The following is a 23,029-nucleotide window of genomic DNA, read 5'->3' as shown; positions in this document are numbered from 1 at the left end:
GTCTCAAGAGTCTTCAGTCCTAAGACTAATTGGGTGGGGTGGGCTGGGTGCACGGGAGGCAGCTTCTGGAGACCAAGCAAGCATGGGGACAGACCCTTCTCATCTGTGCCACTCTGGCACATCACCCGCTCAAAATCCCTGGGGAGAGGGCACAGGCACAGAAGCAGCTCCTGCTGCCTAGCAACAGGAAGTCCTCGGTGGGGGGGGCTCAGATTTATGAGAGTATGTTACCCCCGCGTGCAGCCGCTAGTCAGGTACCCAGGAGGGAGCTGGCAGTACGCACCACTGATTCTCGGCACCTTCCCCTCGCCCTGGATGGCTGCCTGTCTGCTGGTCTGGCTTTGAAGTGGGTCTTTTTGCGTCCATGGGGGTCTGAGGTGAACATAATGCCAACCTCTAAGGGACAGTTCATATGACGTCTAGGACACCCTCCAAACACAAGGAAGGGGGAGGGGGCTGCCATGGGTTTCCTTTCTGAATGTTTTTTAAATTTATTCCTTGACAGTTTTATACTCATTGTCTTTTTTTTTTCCCCTTGGTTTTTCGAGACAGGATTTCTCTGTGTAGCTCTGGCTGTCCTGGAACTCACTTTGTAGACCAGGCTGGCCTCGAACTCAGAAATCTGCCTGCCTCTGCCTCCCAAGTGCTGGGATTAAAGGCGTGCGCCATGACGCCTGGCTCATACTCATTGATCATACCCCAAACCGTCCACTGTCCTATCACCCTTCAAATATTTCACTCCTCTCCCATGAAACCTCCAACTTGTCTTCCTCCTGGGTTCATATTGTCTATCTTCCTCCCCCTCCCGCCTCTCCCTCTCTCCCCTTCTCTCCCTCTCCCACCTTCCCTCTCTTACTCTCCCTCTCTCACTCAGTTAGCTGACTGTCCTCGCTGGCTTGGTTTTGTGCAGGCACCCACAGCTGCCATGAGTTCCGTCTGTAAACTGAGTTTCGGGAGAGTTCCTCCCAGGACTTCTGCTTGCACATTCTTTCAGCCAGCTCTTCCTCTGATTCCTGGGGACCTACACAGATGTCCCCCACACAGCTGAGCACTCAGGGTCCTCTGCACATTGCAGAGTTGGGAGTCTCTGTGCTGTCTACTGCTGAGGTGACAGGAGACGCTCTGTCTGCCCAAGCAGCTATAGTCAGTGGATAAAGCATGATATTTGAAGGACAGTAGAGGGGTTGGGCCCAGTTATTTACTGGTCTCTCAAAACAATCATTTGTAAACAAGGAAAGCCCCCCGCCCCCGCATTTGGCCATAGCCCGCCTACAGTCACAGATACCAGCTGTAAGGCATTGGCTTAGTGATTACTGGGGGAGGGCCCAGCCCATGGTGGGCGGGGCCATCCCTGGGCTGGAGCTCCTGAGTTCTATGCCTCAGGTGGCTCACTGCTCTCACACATCCTACTCAGCACTGTGGGTGTGATGGTGTGGGATATGACTTGGTCCGAGGCTGGCTGTGTGGTGTGCTTCTGAGCGTCCTCTCTCACTGTGCTGGGTCCTAGTTATATACTTTCACACTCACCTGGTCCAGGAGACCCAGGGTAAGGTGCCGGGACAACAGTGGTTATGCCATGAATCCCCTGCCTCTGGCATTTCTACTGGACCAGTGAACCAAGCGACAGATGGACACACAGACGTGTAGAGGGTTAGATGGGAGGCCTGTGGGTCGTCAGCTCTGCTGATCGTGGGAGGACATGGGGTCTGGTGTGGAAGGGACCACAAGACCTCCAATGCCGTCATGGGAGGGCTTTAGGGAATTGCTGTGTCCATTTTGAAGGGAATCAGGACACTGTGAGAAGCTGTCCCCGTACCCCCTGCACAGCCTGCTCTGGCCTCTATAAAATGACCTCAGGTGGGGCCCTGCGAAGTGCTAGGCTCAGCTTACCTCACCTGCTAAGTGTTTCCTGGCTCAGACACCATCGCCTGCCTCATCTGCACTGCGTGCGCTCCAGGGCACCCACAGCGCCCCCTCCTCGTCTTCACAGCCGGACATTTTGGGGTAGAGTTTACTGCAGTTCTGCTGCTTGCTGCTGTGTGGCCTTGGGCAGGTGCATTAATCTATCTGGATCTTGGTTTCCTAGCTATACTTTGTAACAATATTTATGTTACAGAGTGTCTTAGGGTTTCTATTCCTCCACGAAACTTAATAATGACCAAGAAGCAAGTTGGGGAGGAAAGGGTTTATTCAGCTTACACTTCCATGTTGCTGTTCATCACCAAAGGAAGTCAGGGCAGGAACGTGGAGGCAGGAGCTGGTGCAGAGGCTGTGGAGGGGTGCTGCTTACTGGCTTGCTTCCCCTGGCCTGCTCAGCCTGCTTTCTTACAGAACCCAGGACTACTAGCCCAGGGCTGGCCCCGCCCACCATGGGCTGGCCCCACCCATGGTGAGTGGGGGTGGGTGGGGGGTGGGGGCTTCTCACATCAATCACTAATTAAGAAAATGCCTTACAGCTGTGTCTTATGGAAGTGGTTTCTCAATTGAGGTTCCCTTTTCCCTGGTGGCTATAGTTTGTGTCAAGCTGATAAAGACAACTGTGTTGTGGCCATCGTCCCCACCCAAGGGGGTTAGGAACCTCTCTCCTCTGGGTCTTCCATTGATTAGCCAGGCCTGCCAGAGCCTTGTGTGGGTGTGACCTATGACCTGACAGTATCATGTCATGTAAACACCCACGCCCGGAATTGGGGTGTGTCCCCACCACGGGAAGCCAGACCCCCCCACAGTCAGGAGAGACCCCCTTATCACCTCTGCTGTGGATGTGCACCTCTTCCTGTGCATGTGTGGCCGGGCTGAGTCCTTCCCTTTAGGGATCCTGGGTCCCTGGAGCCACCAGACAGCCACGGCCCCCCCCTTCCCCCCCCCAGGCTGGGCCCCATGTGGGCTCCCTAATTATCAATGGAAACAGTGCACCGATGTGATGCTCCGTCACAGTCTATAAATAGGGAGCTGGAGGAAGACTTGAAAATGCCACGGGCTCTTCTGGGCGGAGGAGTTAAAAACAACTTCAGAGATCCAGCTCTATGCTGGAGGCCCAGGGTGGGGACAGGCACGGGCCTAGATTGGACCACATCCATCCCTGTGGACGGACCCAGGCGTAGGGCCCTGGGGACATTAGTAATAGGGAGAAATGAAACCTGGTGACCAGAGCCCGTGCTTCCCCACGAGAGGGACAGAAGCCTCCACTGCCCACTGGGAACTTCAGGAGCCCCATCACCGGCATAGGCCACATTCACACCCCGAAAACAAGGCCCTGGTTAGCTTCAGGGCCCTCAGAACCCAGGCTGGAGAGCAGTGCTGTCTCCTACAGTGGAGGCTTGTGTCCTGTTCCTGAATGGGGCACCGAGTGACACCTTTGGGAGCTCACCCAGGTTGTCATGCCCCACTGACTGGAATGCCTGTTGTGGGCAGTGTGTGGAATATAGTAGTACATACACAATCATTTTAGTAGTGGCTACTGTCTGGAGAGGTGAAGCCAAGTGCTCAAAGCCGCATGACCAGCGGGCAGCAGGGCCTGGAGCTAGGGTCTCTCAGCTGCTCACATCATCATCTCCTCCCATCAGTGTTTGTATGTGTGTGTTTATGTGTGTATATGTGTGTGTTCATGTATGTATGTCCACATGTGTGTGGGTGCATGTGTGAGTGCATGTACACTCACCGTGTATTGTGTGTACATGTATGTATATACACGTGTGTTTGTGTACATGTGGGTGTGTGCTTGTATGTATGTGTACACGCCATATGTGTGAGTGCATGTGTGTAAGTGTTCGTGTGTACATGTGTGTAAGTGTGCATGTATGAGTATGCACGTGTGCATACATGTGTCTATGTGCGTATGTATGTGTGCATGTGTACATGTATGTATGTGTGTATGTGTGCATGTGTGTTTGTGTGTGTGTGCACATGTGTGGTATGTGTATGTGTGGGTGTGTCGGAGTGTTTGCCTTGGAAGCGAGTAGTTTTTTAGCTTGGGAAGGAGCTGTGGTTTGGAGTGGCTAGGGTGGAGCACCCCTGCTCCCAGGTCTAAGTGCACAGGCTGGGGGAGGCATCAAGGAACAGGTGTGGCTTCTCACCTGAATAGCTACTCCCAGGAGCAGCCAGAGCCAGGTCTCACAGAGCCAAGGAGCCAACTGGCACGGGATGATTGTCAGCCTGGAACCTCTAGCTGCTTGTTGAGTGGGAGTGTGGTGTCTTGAAGAGCGGTTTGCTGGGAGGTGGGAGGGTCCTGTCACCTGGGGTGCTGCCTTCCTCATAATTGCACAAGCTTGCTGTGGGGTGGGGTGGAAGGGAGTGGGAGGGTCATTTTCTCGGAGCTGCTGCTTTTCAGTTCCTATAAACCCCTCCCACTCCCCAGCAGCTCTGCCTCCTGTGATTCCTACCAGGAACCCCTTGCAAACCCAGTTCCTCTGGCTACTGGTCTGCCTATCACAGTCATTTCTGAGTATTTCCTGTGTGCCCAGCATACTGCTCCACACTCCCGTGACTCACTAGCCCCCACACTGTAGCCTTAATGCTGGACATTGAAGTTCAGAGAGGTGAAGTGACTGGCTCCAGGTCACACAGCTTCTAAGATCCATGGAACTAGGACCAGGGTCTGGGTCTCCTAGATGCCAAGGAACCTGTGGGAGCCTTGTGGTCAGTGCTCACCTTCCTGGTTCTCGGAGGCCTTGTTCTTTGCCTCCTGACTCTGAAGCTCCTCTGGAGTCAGAGAGGCACTGGGGGAGGGCCGGTGGGGACTGCTCCCCACTGTGCTCCACTCCTTCTTGTCCCTGGCTCCCCAGCTTCTCTCTCTCCCCTGTCTTTTATTTACTGATTTCCTATCTGTGTATATGCTGTGGTGCAGATGTGAAAGCACAGGTTTTCTCCTGCCCTATGAATACCGCAAGTCAGACACAGATCATCCTACTTGGTGGCAAATACTCTTACCTGCTGTTCCATTTTGCTTGCGTGTCACCTGTTTTCAGTGGCCTCCTGGTTTCATTCCCACACAGCTGTATGTGAATCAGGCACATTTATAAAATAGCCATGGGGTAGAATTTTCCATCACTAACAGTGATTGTGCAGGACTGCCCCTGGGCACATTTGTGGTATGACTGTAAACATGTTTGCCATGTGTGTGCATTTGTGTGCTTGCATGTATACTGGTCTGTGAGTTGGATGCTTGAGTCTTTGGGAGTTCTTGTGTGTGCATATACAGGTATACACACTTTGTAGTCTGTAGTTGTGTGTGTGTGTCTGCATTTGAATATATATTTGTGTGTGTGCGCGTGTGAATGCGTGTGCGTGTGTGTGTGTGTGTGTGCTTGGGGTGCACACATTTGTGTCTGTACCCGTGTGTGGGCAGGTATGTTTGAACAGACTAGTTTTGAGAATTAGTACTGAGTATGGTACCACCTGGTGACATTATAATGTGATCATCCCCATAAGTCACTGCTGAGTCCGTGGCTGTCATGCCCAGGAGTGACTTTGCACTCACTGAGGAGTAGGAACTGGTCCTGAGGAGGCCATGGTAACACTCCCAACTTGCTGCTTTCTGGGGGGCTCACACTTCTGAGCTGGCTACAGCTCTGTCGCCTGACTTGTCCCTTGCCTGAAATAAATCAGGAGAGAGTTGACATGTGATGTTTGAAAAAGGAAGTCAAGTTTGGCTCCCTTGGGCTGTTTTAAGAATCTTTGGGGGTGGGGGTGGGGGGTATGAGAAGGCACTGGGGGAGGGAGGGGAGGTACTATGGGGGAGGGGAAGGGGGTATTGGAAGAGGGGAAGGGGACACTCTAGGGGAGGGGAAGAGTCTGGGGAGGGGGTACTGGGGGAGGCAGAGGAGACACTGGAAAGAAGGGGAGGGGACAATGTAGGGGAGAGGAGACACGGTGGGGGGGGGGATGAGGCACTGGGGAAGGGGGAGGGGACACTGGGGGAGAGGAAGGGGTAATGGGGGAGGGTGAAGAGACACTGGAAAGGGGGAAGAGACACTATGGGAGGGGAAAATGTAGGGGAGGGAGAGGAGACACTGGGGGTGGATGAGGCACTGGGGTGGGGTGACTGGGCTGGGAGGGGTGAAGAGGCTCTGGGGTATGGTGAGGAAGCTCTGTGCAAGCAGATTCCACTAAGGAGATAGTGGAGACAGCACAGTCTCAGGCTTTTGTATAATTGTTCCTCCCTGAGCCTGGCTTCCTACCTCCAGCCAGGACCACAGAATGCATTCAGAGGCAGAATAGGAGGGCATGGCTCCATCTCCCTCCCATGACCACCAGCTGCTTGTGTTCTTGTAGTTTTTCCCAGGGCCTAGTACCTTTGTCTGCTTTCAGATATTGTCTTTTCTCTTTCTGAAGCTGCCTCTGTCCCTCCCCTGCTGTCCTCAGTTTAATAAAAATGAATATCAGTGTGTGTGTGTGTGTGTGTGTGTGTGTGTGTATGTGTGTGTGTGTGTAGGGAGAGAGAGTGTGTGTGTTGGATCCTATGGAGCTGGAGCCATAGGCACTTGTGAGCCTCCTGATGTTGGTGTGAGATTTGAACCTGGATTTTCCGCAAGAGCATTAAACGCTCTTAACCTCCCAGGGATCTCTCCACACGCTGGCTTTCCTCGGGACACTGTGTCTCAGGCTTTTTGCTATCTGAATGCATGTCTGGCGCTCTCCCTTTAACCCGCCTTCCTAACAATGGGATGATTCCCCTTAGTGTGTTCAATAATTTAGGTTAAGTGCGTTTTTTAAAACTCCCGGCTTACTCTTGGCTCTTTACCATAGAACTTTAGAAATTATTAATACCATTTCTTTGAACTTAAGAGGGAAATCAAAATTACTTCTGTGCTAAGACTCAAGATGTTTCTGGAATGTTGGTCCTTGACCACTGCTGCCTATTGGCAGAGATGTCCTGATTCCCTCAAAATCTGCTTCTCTTGTGTTTGAAAGATGTATCCATCTGGTCTCCTTCACAGCCATTGCTGTGGCTCCATTCAAACAGTGCTTATCTATAAAGAGTTAATAAAGGTCTGGAGAGATGGCTCAGTGGTTAAGAGCACTGACTGTTCTTCAGAGGTCCTGAGTTCAAATCCCAGCAACCACATGGTGGCTCACAATCATCTGTAACTCCAGGTCCAGGGGATCTAATGCCCTCTTCTGGCCTTTTAGAGAACTGCATGAAAAGAGTGCACAGACATGTATAAGCAAAATCTATTAACCTAAAATACTTATTATTAGTAGTATTATTAGTATTATTATTATTTTACTGTCCGGTTGTTATCGTCCTCCTGGTCCATCCCATTCCTCCCATTTCCAAGAGGATGTCCCCACCCTATGTCCAATAAAATAATTTTTCTAAGTCAATAAGAACTACCATTTAAGGATATGTGTAGGGGAAAAAGACACCCTATGACACATTAAGATTTGGGTGACAAGCTGAAAGGCAAACTATATTCATAGACACTAGAGAGCAGGCAGGTGATGGTACCTGGATTTGTTCATCCAGTCAACTACCCAGTTTTGGTCTCTTCCTGTCTCCTGGAAGCATCTCTGAGCATGGCTCTGGGGTTTAAGGGTAAACAGACCCTGGCAGCCACCCTCCCTTAGCTCACAGTTTTGAGCCTCTGGGGCCTGCCTGGAGGATGAAGCTTGATTATTATGTTGAAGTAGGAAGACATGTCCACTGTGGGTGGCACCATTCCCTAGGCTGGGACTCTGGACTGTATAAAAAGGAAGAGTGAGTTGGTAAACACACTGCTTCCTTATTGTGGCTACAATGTGGTCATCTGGTGGATGCTCTTGTCACCATGACCTCCCAGCTGTGGTGGACTGTACCCTGGGACTGTGAGAAAAATTAACTCCTCCTCCCTCCTCCCTCTTCCCTTCCCCCTCCTCCTCCCCCTCCCCCCTCTTCTTCTTCTTTCTTCTTTCTTCTTTCTTCTTCTTCTTCTTGTTTTTTGAGACAGGGTTTCTCTGTGTAGTCCTGGCTGTCCTGGAACTCACTTTGTAGACCAGGCTGGCCTCGAATTCAGAAATCCACCTACTAGACCAGGCTGGCCTCGAACTCAGAAATCCACCTACCTTTGCCTCCCTAGTGCTGGGATTAAAGGCATGTGCCACCACGCCCGACCCTCTTCTTCTTTTTAAAGATTTATTTTTAATCCTGTGTGTGTACACGTGTGCAAGTGCCCTTGGAAACTAGGAGGGGGCATCAGATTCCCTGGGGCTGGAGGTACAGGTGGTTGTGAACTATCTGACGTGCCATGAATTTAACCCATGTCCTCAGCAAGAGCAGCAAACTCTCTCCAGGCCAAACTTAACACTTCTTGACGAATCAGACTCCAGTGGGTGTGGTCGCCCACTCGTGGGCTCCTGTGGACTTTCCCTTGTTGGAGGCCAGGCCGGGCTGGGACCTACAGTGGCTGATGTGTGTTCATGGTATTTTCCACTTCAGAAATTTTCTCGAGCTGTGCTCATGTCTCAGGATGTAGCCCTGGTGTAAGCTGAGAGAGCTTTTATACTCTTATCTGACACACAGAGCAGAGCACAGGCCCCAGGGGTTCTCCGGGCCCCAGCCTCCTAGCCCAGCTGTCACCTCCCTTTTTAGCTTTCCCGAAAGCCTGATCCACACACACCCAATCCCGAAACCAAAGCCTTCTCCTGCAGACCAGCTGTCTGGCCTGTTCCTATCACTTGCGGAAAAGTTGTCCCAAGGAGACAGAGACAGGGTGTCTCTGCCAGAGCCATCTTTCCACACAGCCCTTGTGTTGTATTGATGTCTTCCTGCAGTGCAGATCCGAAGCCCATATTCTCTTTTTTTTTTTTTTTTTTTTTTTTTTTTTTTTTTGGTTTTCGAGACAGGGTTTCTCTGTGTAGCCTTGGCTATCCTGGAACTCACTCAGTAGACCAGGCTGGCCTCCAACTCAGAAATCTCTGCCTCCCGAGTGCTGGGATTAAAGGCCCATATTCTTTGACAAGGTCTTCGCCTGCTGCCCTTATGGAGGGGTGGGGGCCTGACCGGGCAGTGTTGGGGCCCTAAGGGACCTGTTGGGCCTTAGCTGAATGGTGAACCTGTTAGCATGCTGTTATAGTGTTTGGTAAGAGGTCTGGGCAGTTGGCCAAAAGACATGAGCATCATGTCTTGTACTGGACTCTGCTTGTCACTGCCCAAATGCCAAGTGTGTACAAGCCCTGGTCAGATATTTAAGAGACTCCCAGAACCCTGAGCACCTCACAACCCCTTTTCCAGATGGGGAAACTGCGGTTGCAGAGGGTTGTTCCAGCTCACAACTGGCAGAGCTGGCTTCATCCAGGGCCGCTGGATTACAGAATCTTGCTCAGAACAGTTAGCTTGCTCTACACACAAGGGTAGCGACAAGTCTGGCCCAAGTCTGCAGTGCAAAAGGTTGAGGTTTGAGCTGCTCACGGCCAGACCCGATTAGCCCATCTACTGAGTGTTTGTGAATCCGGATTTGGCTCAAGTCTCTAGGAGTGGGCATTTTCTCCTCCTTTGAAGCTGCACATGGCTACTGAGATCCGCTGACTTGCTAGGAGAGGAAGCTGAGGCTCGGAGGAGGGCAGTGTGTAGCTAGCTGGAGGTCTAGGATGGGAGCCTAGTACTCATGGGTGTGTGGGCGCATCCAGATCCCTGAGGCTCAGGCACACAAGCTTCTGTCCCGAGTGTGCCTCTGTATCCCTCCTGCCTGGCTGCAGCTTGTTCAGGTGTCTGTCTCTTTCCTCCCTTCCTTCCTTCCTTCCATCTTTTTACTGAGTACTCCCACTGAGTACTCTTACTGAGTACTCCCACTAAGTACTCTCACCCTGCTTGGCCCTTGCTCTGAGAAGTTGCTGCTGAGGCCCGGCTGCCTCAGAGCCAGAAAAACTAGGAATGCACTCAGCCCCCAGCATCCATCAAACCGGGGTCACACTCCAGTCCTACTGTTTCCTAGACATGTGAGTGATCTGGAGCCTGTGGAGTCCCTTCTTTGGGCCTCAGTCTCCTCCCCTGTGAAATAGGTTCATACAGAGTCCTACATCACAGGTCCACTGGGATGAATAATGAGCGTGACCGTTGTGTTCCGGGGACATTTCTCTGGAGTAATGGGACAGAGTGGGTGTTCCCATTGCCAGTTAGGTCCATGACTGCATGACTCTGCACACAGCTAGGGTGTAGAGTGGCGGGGGAGAGGCAGGCTTCTCAAATTCCTTGTAACTGCACTGTCACCTGCAGCCGCTTGACTCAGGTCCCTTTCTTAGGAAATGTGTCAGACACTTAAGTACATGCAGGCCCCGAGTTCTCCTATTCCTCCTTCACAGTATCAGCTTCCCTGGTTTGGAAACTCTTCCCTATTTTTAAAAATATATATGCATATGTGTGTATGTATATATGTATATATGTATGTATGTATATGATGTATGTATGGGTATATATGTATACAATGTATATGTATGTATATAGTGTATATGTGTGTATATATATGATGTGTATATATATGATGTGTGTGTGTGTTTATGTATATGTATATGATGTATGTATGCGTGTATGTGTATATGATATATGTATACATATATGTATAATATGTATGTATATATGATGTGTGTATATGTATGTTTATGATATATATGATGCATGTATATATGTATATATGTATCCATATGTATGTGCCCATATATAGTATGTGTATATGTATATACATGCGTGTATGTTTGTGTATGTATATGTATATATGTATGTGTATATGTATATAATGTATGTGTGTATGTATATGTGTATGTATGTATATATATATATATATATATATATATATATATATATATATATATATATATATATAGGATGTATGTATGTGTATGTATGCATTTGCAGAGACATGTATCCCCAACGTATTTACTCAGCAACTACTACAGGCCTGGCAGTTCCCCAAGGGCTTGGGCTGTGGATCTGGAGTCAGCAAAGCACTGCCTCAGGGCACATGCAGTCTTGCCAGCCTCCTGCTTGTAATGGAGTTTCACGACACTTATCAGGGCTGCTCATCTACTTACTTGATGTATTAGTCACTTCACTGTCACTGACAGAATACCCAAGCAAGGCAGCCTGAAGCTCACGGCTAGAGGCCATCATGGCTGCAAGGCCTGGCAGCAGGAGGGTGAGGTCACATGGCACCCACAGTCAGGAAGGAGGGAGAGATGGACGCTGGTGCTCAGCTCACTCTCTCACTCTCCCCTCTGTATTCAGCCTGGGAGCCCAGCCCAGCCATGCCCACAGGTGTCTCTCCTGGGTGATCTACATCCTGCCAGGCTGACCGTTTGTCCAGCAGGACAGCAGGACAGCAGGACGGAGTCAGATTTGCTTTATCCAGCGTCATCTCAGATTCATCCACAAAGTGAAACCCCAAGCACACATGCGTGCTAAGTCAAGTTGCAGTCTGTAAGGGGCGATCCCACTCTTAGCACAGCTGCGAGCCAATTTGCCATGGAACCCGTATGTTTTGTTTGCTTGCACCTACATGTATTAGTTTCTTTAGACAAGATACATTTCTGGCATACTCTCCTCAGAACCCTTCAGACACATCTTTCCGTGATGGCAAATGTTCTGTATGCATGTCATTTTTACCACACAGCGTGGACTCCGGATTCCATGGTTCACGGCCCTTCTTGGTTTAGGCTGTTGTTCATGTTTTGCAATGACGATGAATCCTGCTGGGAGTGGCTGTGTTCGGGAACCTGGCAAGCGTGCTTGCTTGTCTCCCTGAGATGAACTTCTGCCACTAACCCTGCTGATTCAGCTAACCCTGCAGGTTTTAAATGGGGAGACAAATGTTCTGACTTGCTTCCCGCATAGACGTTAGAAGTGTGTGCTAGCCTGGTCTCTCAGTGCAAACTTTGGGGAGGAACTTCCACCTGCCGTGGTCCTGGGACTTGTCAGTTGCTGGGCCAAGCCAGTAGGTTTTCAAATTCTAGATTCCTGACTTCTTTTCTTTCCTTTCCCCTCCTTCCCTCCCTCCTTCCCTTCCTCCCTCCCTCCCTTCTTCCCTTCCTTGTTTTCTTTCCTTCTCTCTCTCTCTCTCTCATTCATTCATTCATTCATTCACTCATTCATTCATGACAGTGTTTCTCTGTGTAGCTCTGACTGTCCTAGAACTCCCTATGTAGACCAGGCTGGCCTCGAACTCACAAAAGAGATCTGCCTTCCAAGTGTCAGGATCAAAGGTGTGCACTGCCACCTTGCCTTTCCTGAGGGTTTCAAACATCATTTTCTTGTGTGTGTCATTATCAGAACCTCCTGGTGCATTGGTGGGAAGGGTAGAACAAGTAGGTTGCCGGGTGGGGGGACTGTAAAGAGCTTTGGATCCCACAGACGTAGCCACCCCCTACTCCAGACCCTGCTGCTCACCCATCTTGCAAACCAAGAGCTACACTCTGCTTAGTTCCTGTGCCTCGGTTTCCTCCTCTGCAGGCGAAGTACAGACTGAACGGCCTCTGAGCCCCACCACCCCTGGGTCTGCTGTCTAGGATTTGGTTCCCCTGATTTAAGACTTAGCAGAACTACGGCAAAGCCAGGGTACCAAGACTTACCTCTCCTTTTTTTTTTTTTTTTTTTTTTTTTTTACTTTTTTTTTTAAGCTTTTGAGATGGGTTCTTTCAATGAAGCTTTGGGTAGCCTAGAACTCAGTACATAGCTCAGGCTAGCACTGAACTCATGGCAATCCTCCTGCCTCAGTCCCCTAAGTGCTAGGATTATAGGCATGAACCGATCCCACCAAGCTTGTTCTGAGTTTTCCAACATGCCCCACCTGCCTGGGTCACCAGGGAGCACGAGGTGTCCTTTGCAGGTTCACCATCTCTTTGGGAGGCTGAGAGAGGAAGTAACAGTGTAGGGCGGGTGAAGGCTTGCAGCGTTATGGAGGGAGATAGAAGAGAAGGAAGAGAAGGACCTGTTTTCTTGGGGAAAGCAGGGCTCAGCATTTAGTCACAAACAGGGAGGCTTCAATGGGAGGAGCCTGAACTGCTGAGGCTCAGGACAGGTGAGGTTAAGATCTGTGCTGCTGTAGGGAGGGAAGAAGCCACACTTTGACTTAAAACCCTGAGAGCCACTGGCTTTGCCTCCGTGAGCCCCTGCAGCCAGGGAACCCAGTGTTGCCCAGGAGGCCGCTGCTTCAGAGGCCTTGACTCACTTGCCTATCTGCCTGCCCTGTGTTTGGGGAGCTTGGGCAGAGCTGAGAGAACACACAGTAAGAAGGTTTCATCTTCACATGGGCAGTTTGGAGTCCCTTGGGAGGCGGCGGACTGTGGGGCCTTGTAGCCGTGACACTGAGATGCTCTGACATCTGAGGATGAATACCCTGTGACTGACTGTGAGTGTCAAAACAGCCAGCTGCTTAGCAGCCACTACTCTTGGGACTCTTAGGTGGCTGGCACTGTGTCCCACACAGAGGGATGTTCTCTGGCCACTGAGGGGCGAGCATGTGGAGGAACTGACCCAAAGAAAATCCCAGACTAGAGTCAACCAGGATGTTTTATTTGGGTGGTGGATTATTTACAGATGTTCCCTGTGATGTGTGCCTGTGTGCGTGTGTGTCTATGTGTGCATGTATGTGTACATGTGTGTGCATGTGTGTTTGTGTGGATGTGTGTCTGTGTGTGCATGTGTATCTCTGTGTGCATGTATCTCTGTGTGGGTGTGTGTGCACGTGTGTCTTCATGGGTGTCTGTGTGCATTTGTGTCTGTGTGTGCATGTATGACTGCATATGTGTCTGTATGAATGTGTAGGTTGTGTGTGTGCACAGGTGTATCTGTGTAAATGAGTGTATGTGATGCTGACAGATGCTCTACCAATGAGCCCCCTGCCCCAGTTCCCGTTGCAATTCCTTTGCAACAGAGGTGGGCCCTGGCTCTGAGGCCACACAGAAAGGCCGCTCCCGATGCTGCTGTACTCTGTTGCTCGGCCAAGATGTTCTGAAGTGGGAGGAAGCCACGCCAGGATGATCTTCTCCCTCCTCATCCCCCACCTCCAGAGTCCTCATTGAAAGTCTGTAGCTGGGAGAGTCCTGAAAGGCCAGGCTGGGAGGCCATCTGAATCACTGCTGAGTGAGCAGCCCATCCAAGGCCACTCTTGGTTACCCTTGAGAGCTTCAGGGCATAGTGGCTAGTTTCCATGGTGACGATGCAAGACAAGGCCTTTCTCACACCATCCGGATGAGTGGGGACGTCAGCAGGGCAGGTGTCACGCTGACTCATGAGCCACCCCTGATGTCAGGCACTAGACAGGGCCCACGGCTAGCTCTGTGATGACCTCCTTGCTTCCCGCCTGCAAGTCACACCACTGGTCCAGGGCATCTCTTTCCCTGTTAGATTGAGCTCTATGAGGTGGCCTCGTGTCAGGTGACTTGATACAGGCTCAGGGTCACTGCTATGGGGGCTCTGGGCTGGACAATGCTGGGAGGTGGTCTGGTAAATCTGGAATGTGGGAACAGGCCTGCCTGGTGTTTCTAGAGTGTTGAAGTGGGAGGAGATGGGCTGCACTGTGTTGGACACAGACACTGACAGGGCCAGGTGACATCCATCAGGACCCTGTACCTGGCGCTGATAAGTTACTTTTCTTGGCGCTGTATCAAGATTCTGGCTAATGGAGGGAATTCTGGTTATCTGAGGGGGTTCTGGTTAACTGAGGGGCCCTGACTAATGGTGTGGGTTCTGGGTAACTGAGGGGGTCCTGGTTCACGGAGGGGAGGTTTTCTCCTGCCCACTGTTCCAGAAAGCACAGCCCACTGTGGTGGGAAGGCCTGGCCACAGGGCATGCTTGGTCCTTGGTGGTGCAAATTTGTTCACATGGAGGATCTGGAAACGGCTCGGGCAGGAAGCAGGACAGATTCACGTTAAGCCGGCCTTCATCAGCCCACGCTGCTGGTGAAGCCTTATGCCCCAAAGATTTCATAACTTCCCTAATGGAGACCAGGTATTCACACAGAGGTGCTGCAGGGGACATTCATACCGGAACCAAGCCACCGTCCATCCAGAGTGCCCATCTGAGCCCAGAAAGTGCTGCTTCCTATCCTGTCTCGGCAGACCAGGGCGTGGGTCTCCTTTGCTCTAACATGGGAAGCAGTGGGGAGCTGGGTACTGTGGGGGCGTGTGTCCATCTGTGCCTGAATCCCTCCTCATGTCCTTGCAGAACCAGCTGAAGCAGTGTTTCTCCAGGCGAGCACCTGAGGCCAAGGATACTGACACCCTCGTGCAGGAAGCCGACAGCCAGTATGGGACCTGGGCAGACCAGCACCAGAATGGGGGCAGGTAAGACTCACCTAGGTGATGCTGCCGGGTCCTCGGTGACACAGATGGGACAGAGGCTGCCTTGGTTAGGGTTTCTGATGCTGTGATTAACACTGTGACCTAAAGCAACTTGGGGAGGAAAGGGTTTTACATTTCCACATCACGGTTCACTACTAAAGGCAGTGAGGGCAGGGAGCTGATGCAGAGGCTATGGAGGGATGCTGCTTACTGCCTTGCTTCCCCTTGGCTTGCTCAGCCTGCTCTCTTATAGAACAAAGACTACCAGCCCAGAGATGGTACCACCCACATCAATCACTAATTAAGAAAATGCCCTACAGCCTTGCCTACAGTCTTAATGGGGGCATTTTCTCAATTGAGGCTCCCTCCTCTCAGATGAGTATAGCTTGTGTCTGGTGGACATAAAACTATTTGGCACAGAGTCTATGTGACTATCTCAGAGATTTCTGTATTTTAGGAAATTGTAGCAGGAAGAGGCCATTGTTATACAAAGGGCATAAGAAAAGCCCAAAAAGATGGAAATAAAGTGTAAAATATTGACAGTAGGCAAGCAGTCTGGACAGTCAGGAGCGTGTAGAGGTAGGCAGACCCACAGGGACAGACACCCACAAGGACAGACGTACAGACAGAGTAAACTGGAACACTGCTGTAAACAGGAGGCAGGTCAGCAGTGCGGGCGACGGTCTGGGTACCTTGTGGTAGCATAACATTCTGAGGTTCCTCAAACACAAGGCTCCCCACGCGCATCCGTGGTCAGCTCCACACATGCCTTAAAGCATTTATAGAGGACAATGCCATATTACAGTGCCAAAGCCTGGTCTCTCCCATGAGACTCTGGGGCCGGCTGCACAGTGCTGTAGGGTGTGTCACTCTTGGTAAGCTCTGTGTCCGGAGTGTTTTTCCACTATGTAAACACACCGAAGATGGACGGACAGACAGCAGCCCTGGGTCCACCCCAAGCCCAGGAAACAATTATGTACAACAATGAACAGTAACAACCAACAGCAAAGTGTAAAACCAAAAAACCGCTATTGAGCCCCAGGGTCACAACTGCATTTGTGTGTCTGCTGTCAGGAGTGTGTGTGTCTGTGTGAGTCTGTGTGTTTGTGTGCGTGTATTTGTGTACACATACCTGACGATTCATGGTCCGCACACTATTCTGTAAGCAGTGTGAGCATGTATGTAGTTCGAAGGATCCTCTTCTGCCTGGCTGGGAAGGAACCCTTGGGTCAGCTGTTGGGAACTGCAGATGGGAGGTGGTGGCAAACCCACCCCTCCCTCATGGGGGTTGCAGGGTCAGTGAGATGAATCTGCCCACGGACACCTTCCTCCTCCACAGAAAGGGCAGGTGTCTGGCATCTGCTGCAGGCTCCCGTCATGTCTGACTGACTAGCCCTATGGTCTCTGGACATCATGCCAGGATGGGAAACTGAGGCTCAGAGAGAGGCAGGGACCTGAGTAAAAAAACACTCTATCAGTGGCTAAGTGATCTGGGCTTGTACTGGGGCCTCCATCTCTCCCACCGCTCCTAACCTATGACTTACGTGTGGAGTAAGCTTCCTCGAGTGTTTGTAAGCATCCCTGTGAGAGCTTCCAACTATCTGGTTATCTGTGCTGTCTCCAGAGGGACCCTGAGTCCCTGCAGTACCCCATTCCCCTAGCTTCTGTCTGAAGATCTGAGACCTTGGAGCTTCCAATAGCTAGTGCCCCCTGCTGTCCTCCAGAGGAACTGCAGCTTCCTGGGACTAGGCTCTCTTGCCTTGGACAGTGGTGCCCCCTGCTGCCTGGAGGGTGATACTTCCCTCAGCCTCTGTGTTTGTCCTCTTCCCTGTTAACACCCTATACCCCCAACCATGAAAGCGTTTTGGAGTTGGGAAACAGACTAGCACTCCAGGGTTGAGGGTTCAGCCCCAGGGGTGTCAGGTGAGCCCTCCTGTGCAACACTGTCTAAGCTCCTTGTTCTTTCATTGTATGAGGAGAGGTTGTGGCTACAATGTTTCCATTGGCGGTGGTCCTGGTGACCTGCCTGGGTGGTATCCAAAATCCCCTCAAGATGCCATTTTCCACATGGTGCCTGGAAGAGTAGGTTCTCAAGTCTCCACTGAGCGTGTGAGGGAGAGAGAGGCTGAGTATATGAAGGAAGGAGGACCGAGTGTGTGAGGGAGGGACTGAGAGACTGAGTGAGTGGGTAACTGAGCTAGTGACTGGCTGAGTGAGTAAGTGACTGAAGTGAGCATGTAAATGGCTGACGGGAGAGAGGGACCACTGAGTGCTTGGATGAGGGAGTGAATGAGTGACTGACTAGACTGACTTGCTGGCTGACTGACTCACTGACTGGGCATCTGAATGAATGAATGGCTGGCTGACTGACTGACTGACTGACTGACACTGAGGAGGTGACTGAATGCCTGACTTAGTGATTGGGTGACTGGCTGTGTGACTGGCTGAGTGAATGAATGGCTGACTGACTAACTAACTGAGTGGGTGACTGAATGCCTGACTCACTGACTGGGTGACTGGCTGGGTTACTGACTGGGTAACTGGCTGAATGAATGAATAAATGAATGGTTGGTTGACTGAGTAGCTCACTGGCTGACTGGGTGACTAACTGACTGACTGAGTAGGTGACTGAATGCCTAACTGGCTGCATAACTGGCTGAATGGATGGATGGATGGATGAGTGGATGGATGGATGGTTGGTTGACAGAGTAACTCACTGGCTGACTGGGTGACTCACTAACCAACTGGCTGGCTGGCTGGCTGGCTGGCCAGGTGAGCGAGGCAGCTGTTGGTCTGAATCAAGAGGCCCGAGGCCCAGTCTTCTCTGCTGGTTATTAGGGACTCTCCGACCTGCCTTGCCGTCACCCAGGGGAAACGCAGCATGAGCTGCCCACATAGGCCCTGCATTGTGTCAGCTGTGCAGGTCATCAGGGAGTGCACAGAGTGGGGAAAGTGGGGTTTGTCTTTAGAGGGGTACCCAGGGTTGGTGTTAGAAGTGGACTGATGAGTCCCAGCAGGTCCCCACATGGAAGGACCTGAGGTCTGAGGTCCCTGAAGCTTTTTTTCTTCAGAGCCTTGAAATTCACCACATACCTCCCCACAGCCTATGTTGCCTCTCATTCATTCATCATTCTCTGTCTCTCTGTCTCTCTCTCTCTGTCTCTGCCACCCCCTGTGTGTGTGTGTGTGTGTGCACGCACACACTTCTAGGGACAGGTGGTTGCTATATAGCCCAGGTTGGCCTCCACCCCCTGACCCTCCTGCTTCTGCCTCCTCCTGTGGAGATTCCTAGTGTGCCGCCATCACTCTGGGTTGGGTCTTGGCTCTCCTTTGCAGCCTGCACTCAGCAGCTCCTGGGTTGGGTGGCGCACAGTCTCTGGAGGAGACCAAGAAGCGTCCCTGTCCTGCACCTGAGCAGTGTGTCATGGGACAACGGACCCCTAGCTACTGTTGCCAGGAGTGGAGATCTTCCAGGAAGCCCTGCTGTCCTCTGAGCCTGAACTCTGAGCTGCATGCTCTTGTGCTTGGGGTTTGGTGTCCTAGGACCCTCGGTGACCTCTGTCACTTTCCCCCTTTTCTTGCAGTTTTGGCCCCGAGTCTCCATCTCCTGACAGCAGCGCAGCGTCTGTGGGAAAGCAGCCCCCCGGCAGTCACTTGTCCTCATATACCGAGTCCACGTCGGTGGAGCAGCATGACAGCTCCAGGGACCGGCGCAGCTCCAGTGTGGACCGCTCTAGTTCTGAGCTGGAGTCCACAGATGGCCCAGAGGGGCCGCCTCCATCAGACGTCTGCCCTGCAGAGGAAGATGATTTCTCCTTCATCCATGTAAGCCTGCAGCCAGTGGAGGCGGCTGGGCTGGAAACACATTTATTAAAAGGAAACTGTGGCCTGGGTGGGATCTTCAGCCCTCCAGGACAGGCTCTGTATGCCAGGAACCCCTGCAGTGAGCACGGGACAGAGCCTTTGACATGAACCGCCCTGTAGCTTAGGGCATTCCTTACTAGCTGGGCATCTTGGGGCAAATGCCTTCGTCTCTCTAGTGCTTGGCTTTCTTACTAGTAACCCGTACATAACTCTATGGCCTCAAAGGTGATCTCGGGTGTCCAAGGTGCCGTTGAGCACTCACAGGTTTGCCTGTGGTTTGCCACTCTCACCTGGCCGGCCGTGCACAGCCCGGGGGCCCTGCCTAGAGCAGACACAGAGAACAGCCTTTCCAGGTTCTTATTCGGCAGGCATGGAGTACTGTCTGACAGCCATTCCAGTCGCAGGCCCTCTCCGTGGGTCTGAACTGAGCTTGCCTGGGTCCCATGGCACGGTCACCCCTCAGGTGCCCGCTGTCTCGAGCCCCAGCTTGCACAGTGTTCTGCTCTGGTCTTTTCAGGAGCAGAACAGAACCCGACCCTGCTCCAGAAACCCTACACTCCTGGAGGATGCAGGATAGGGTCCCCCCTGTACCCTACAAGGAGGATGGAGATTAAGGGATTATTGCTAGAGCTTCCAAGGGAGGGTAGGGATCATTGATAGAGTCTCCAAGGGAGGATAGGGACCATTGCTAGAACCTACAATGAAACTTCACTCCTGATAGCCAAGCTCCTGTCCTTACTCTTGGGTAACTGATGCTCCAACTGACCTTGAGGGGCCCCTAACAGACCTCCAAGGGGACTCACAGCCTACACATGGCAAGGTCTTTCCTGCAGAACCTCTAGACAAGAGTGTAGACAGAAAGAGCCGAGATCAGCCTCCGGGGACCCTTTGCCATATAAGCAGGCCTGGCGCCCACCTCTCTGGGTGTTGTAAGGATTTCAGTAGGTGATCTGTTACTCGCTCAGCAACTGAGCACTAAGCTCTCAACTGCTGCTGAACCTTGCTGAGGCTCATGTGTACGCACGGTACGGGTCACGTGACACAGAGGTCTTGCTGGACGATTCTTCTGGAACTCTGAGCATTTCCTGTTGTGCTCTTGTAAGCAGCAGCGGCAGCAAGCAGCCTTGGGTCCCCAATAGCTGGCTTCATCCCGGGTCCATGCTGATAACTGAGGGGTGACATCCCCTGCCTGTCTTTTGGATTAGCCGGTTGACAGGGCTGCCGAGTCTGTCCATATGCTGGCCCTAAGTATGAGGTAAACTGAGGCGTATGTGGGGTGCCACCATGACTTGGGTGTCCTGTGGGGGTCATTTGGAGATGTCCCAGGGTGGCCCTGTGGACATTGAACGTATCCCCTTTTAGTGGTGGTCTGTAGGTGATCCCACCCCTCCTATCCCACCCCTCCTACCTGCACTCTGGATTATCATGGTGGCCACAGTGAATATCAGGGACTCCATGAATATGGTTGTTACAAAGAATGAGAGAATACACTCAGCTATTCATCAGACAGACAGAAAACAAGCACATATTGAGCCCCCCAGTCTATATGTGCGCCTGTGCCTGAGTGACATCACAGGCTATGTCCTGATTGCCCATTTGCATTCTGGGGCACTGCTCACATGGCTTCCATGGGGGAGCCAAGGCTCACAGCATCGAGGGTGCTGTTAGAACTTGATACACGCCCCACCCCCGTGCACCCCTGAGAACACCCCTTATGAACAAGGCTACACACAGCCTGCAGACAGTGCCCTCTGCTTACAGTTTCTTTCCTTCTTGCCTCCTCCTTGCCACCCCCAAAGCAAACCTCAGTCCTCGACTCCAGTGCCCTCAAGACCCGGGTGCAGCTGAGTAAGCGAAGCCGTCGCCGGGCGCCCATCTCCCACTCACTCCGGCGCAGCCAGTTCAGTGAGTCTGATAGCCGATCCCCTCTGGAGGAGGAGTCACACAGCACGTGGATGTTCAAGGACTCCACAGGTATGCCAGTGCAGCTTGCATCTGACCCACATTCTGCAGTGAGCAGGAAGGCTGTACGCTAAACCCTGGGAAGAACAGCCCGACCTTAGAGGGTTTGGGACACAGTCACCCAGGAAGGCTGTGATTTCGCATCCTGTAGAACTTGGTGTAAGCAGGGTCTTGAATGTGTTCTGAATCCATCCATGTGTAGTGGGCGGTGCCCATTTGTCATCCCAGCAGTTTGGGACAGAAGCGAGATCTTCATGATGCAAAGCCAGCCTGACCTACAGAGTGAGGCCAACTGTGACTATATAATATGACTTAAAAAAATCTATTTATTTATTTTATGTATACAAGTACACTGTAGCTGTCTTCAGACACACCAGAAGAGGGCGCCAGATCTCATTACAGGTGGTTGTAAGCCACCATGTGGGTGTTGGGATTTGAACTCAGGACCTTCGGAAGAGCAGTCAGTGCTCTTACCCACTGAGCCATCACACCAGCCCAGGGGTCCTTGCTTCTCATTGTCCATCCATGCCAGCAAGTGAAGGTTAAAATGTGAGGCAGGGGGAGGGGGGACTGGGAGGATGTGTAAAGTGCTTGTTTCACAAGTACAGGGACCTGAGTTCAAATCCCCAACACCCACGGACACTTGTAGCCTCAGCCCCAAGGGAGCTGAGACAAACTGATTCCTGGCAGTTGCTGGCCAGCTCTTGTAGCCGAACTGGTGATCTCCAGGTCCAGTGAGAGACTGACTCAAAAAGAAAAAAAAAAAAAGATAAAAAAAAAAGATAAAGCAAGGAGAGATTGCTGTAGGTCGCCAGCATCATGGCATGTACATACACACGGGTACACACACATGAACACATACACACAGACTCAGTAATACAGAGCGTCTGTTGGGCCAGAACCATGCCAACCCACCTGGAGCAAATGCAGCCCACCACAGTGACAGTGCACCCAGACTCCCTCACAGGGACCTGGCAGCAGGACCTGTGGCTTCCATAGCCCTGAGCACGTGCTTGGAGATATGAAAGGCTGAAAGGCTGGGGCTGACCTTTCTGAGCATGCCCAGTGTCCAGCTTGGCCTGGGGCTCCAGAGGATGTGCTGAGCTCTACCGATGACCAGTTCTTAGAGAGGTAGAAACTCCTTACCCAGCAACCCATCAGCAGGAAGCCCCGGCCCAGTCTCTGACTAGGGGGTCATTCTTTGAAGAGACTAGCGCTCCATATCGCCCCCTGTTGGTGGAACGTGTCTCTGCTCCCTGAACTACCTCTGTCAAGGATGACCTATTATTCTTCCAAAGTGGCAGGAGCGAGTTTGAAGAAGAGAAGTGAGCAGGAAGCAGTCTCTGGGGCTCATGCTCAACTGCACAAGCCCAGAGTGGGCTAGGAGTGTCTATGTCCTCGTGCAGGGATGTGGGAGGGGCCACCAGTGACTTGAAGTGCTTCTCTTACTAGAGGAGAAGTCGCCCAGAAGGGATGAATCAGATGAAGAGCCGCCCCGGGTGGAGAGGACCCCTGTCAGCCACCCACAGAGGATGCCTGTGTTCCCAGGCATGGACCCTGCTGTGCTGAAGGTACTAGGGCTTCCCAAGAGCAGTCAGCATGGGTCTGCTCCTTCCTGCCTGCCCTTCCTTCTGTCCACTCAGCAGTGCCTTTTCTTCCTCTCGCTCTGTCACCCATTTGTTATTCCCTTCCTGTCTACCGGTCATATTCAAACAGCCTCCTGCTACCTCTTCCGATTACTCATCCATTTAACATCCTCTGTCTCCATCTGCCACCTGAGTGCTGGAATGGCAGGGATGTGACATTATGTCTAGCTTCTCCCAGGGGAATCCAGCTCACACTGTCTTTTATTTGTTTTTTTGTTTTTGGTTTTTTCGAGACAGGGTTTCTCTGTATAGCCCTGGCTGTCCTGGAACTCACTTTGTAGACCAGGCTGGCCTCAAACTCAGAAATCCA

At 51.8% G+C, this 23,029-nt stretch overlaps 1 protein-coding gene across 8 annotated transcripts in view; it reads left to right on the top strand.

The window, feature by feature from the left end:
- The window catches only part of Kiaa1671 (KIAA1671 ortholog), a 130,787-nt gene that overhangs the window by 103,314 nt on the left and 4,444 nt on the right, over positions 1-23,029 (top strand). For all 8 annotated transcript variants that reach the window (XM_021163379.2, XM_029476888.1, XM_029476890.1 and 5 more), the window contains 4 exons: positions 15,132-15,250; positions 18,832-19,072; positions 20,911-21,085; positions 22,526-22,644. In XM_021163379.2, coding sequence (XP_021019038.1) covers positions 15,132-15,250; positions 18,832-19,072; positions 20,911-21,085; positions 22,526-22,644 — 654 coding nt within the window. The remainder of the gene's footprint in view (positions 1-15,131; positions 15,251-18,831; positions 19,073-20,910; positions 21,086-22,525; positions 22,645-23,029) is intronic.

Source organism: Mus caroli, chromosome 5 (genome assembly GCF_900094665.2).
Source record: "Mus caroli chromosome 5, CAROLI_EIJ_v1.1, whole genome shotgun sequence".
Classification (NCBI taxonomy): domain Eukaryota; kingdom Metazoa; phylum Chordata; class Mammalia; order Rodentia; family Muridae; genus Mus; species Mus caroli.
Note: the sequence above shows the minus strand (reverse complement) of the source record. Positions and strands in the feature narration are given on the sequence as shown.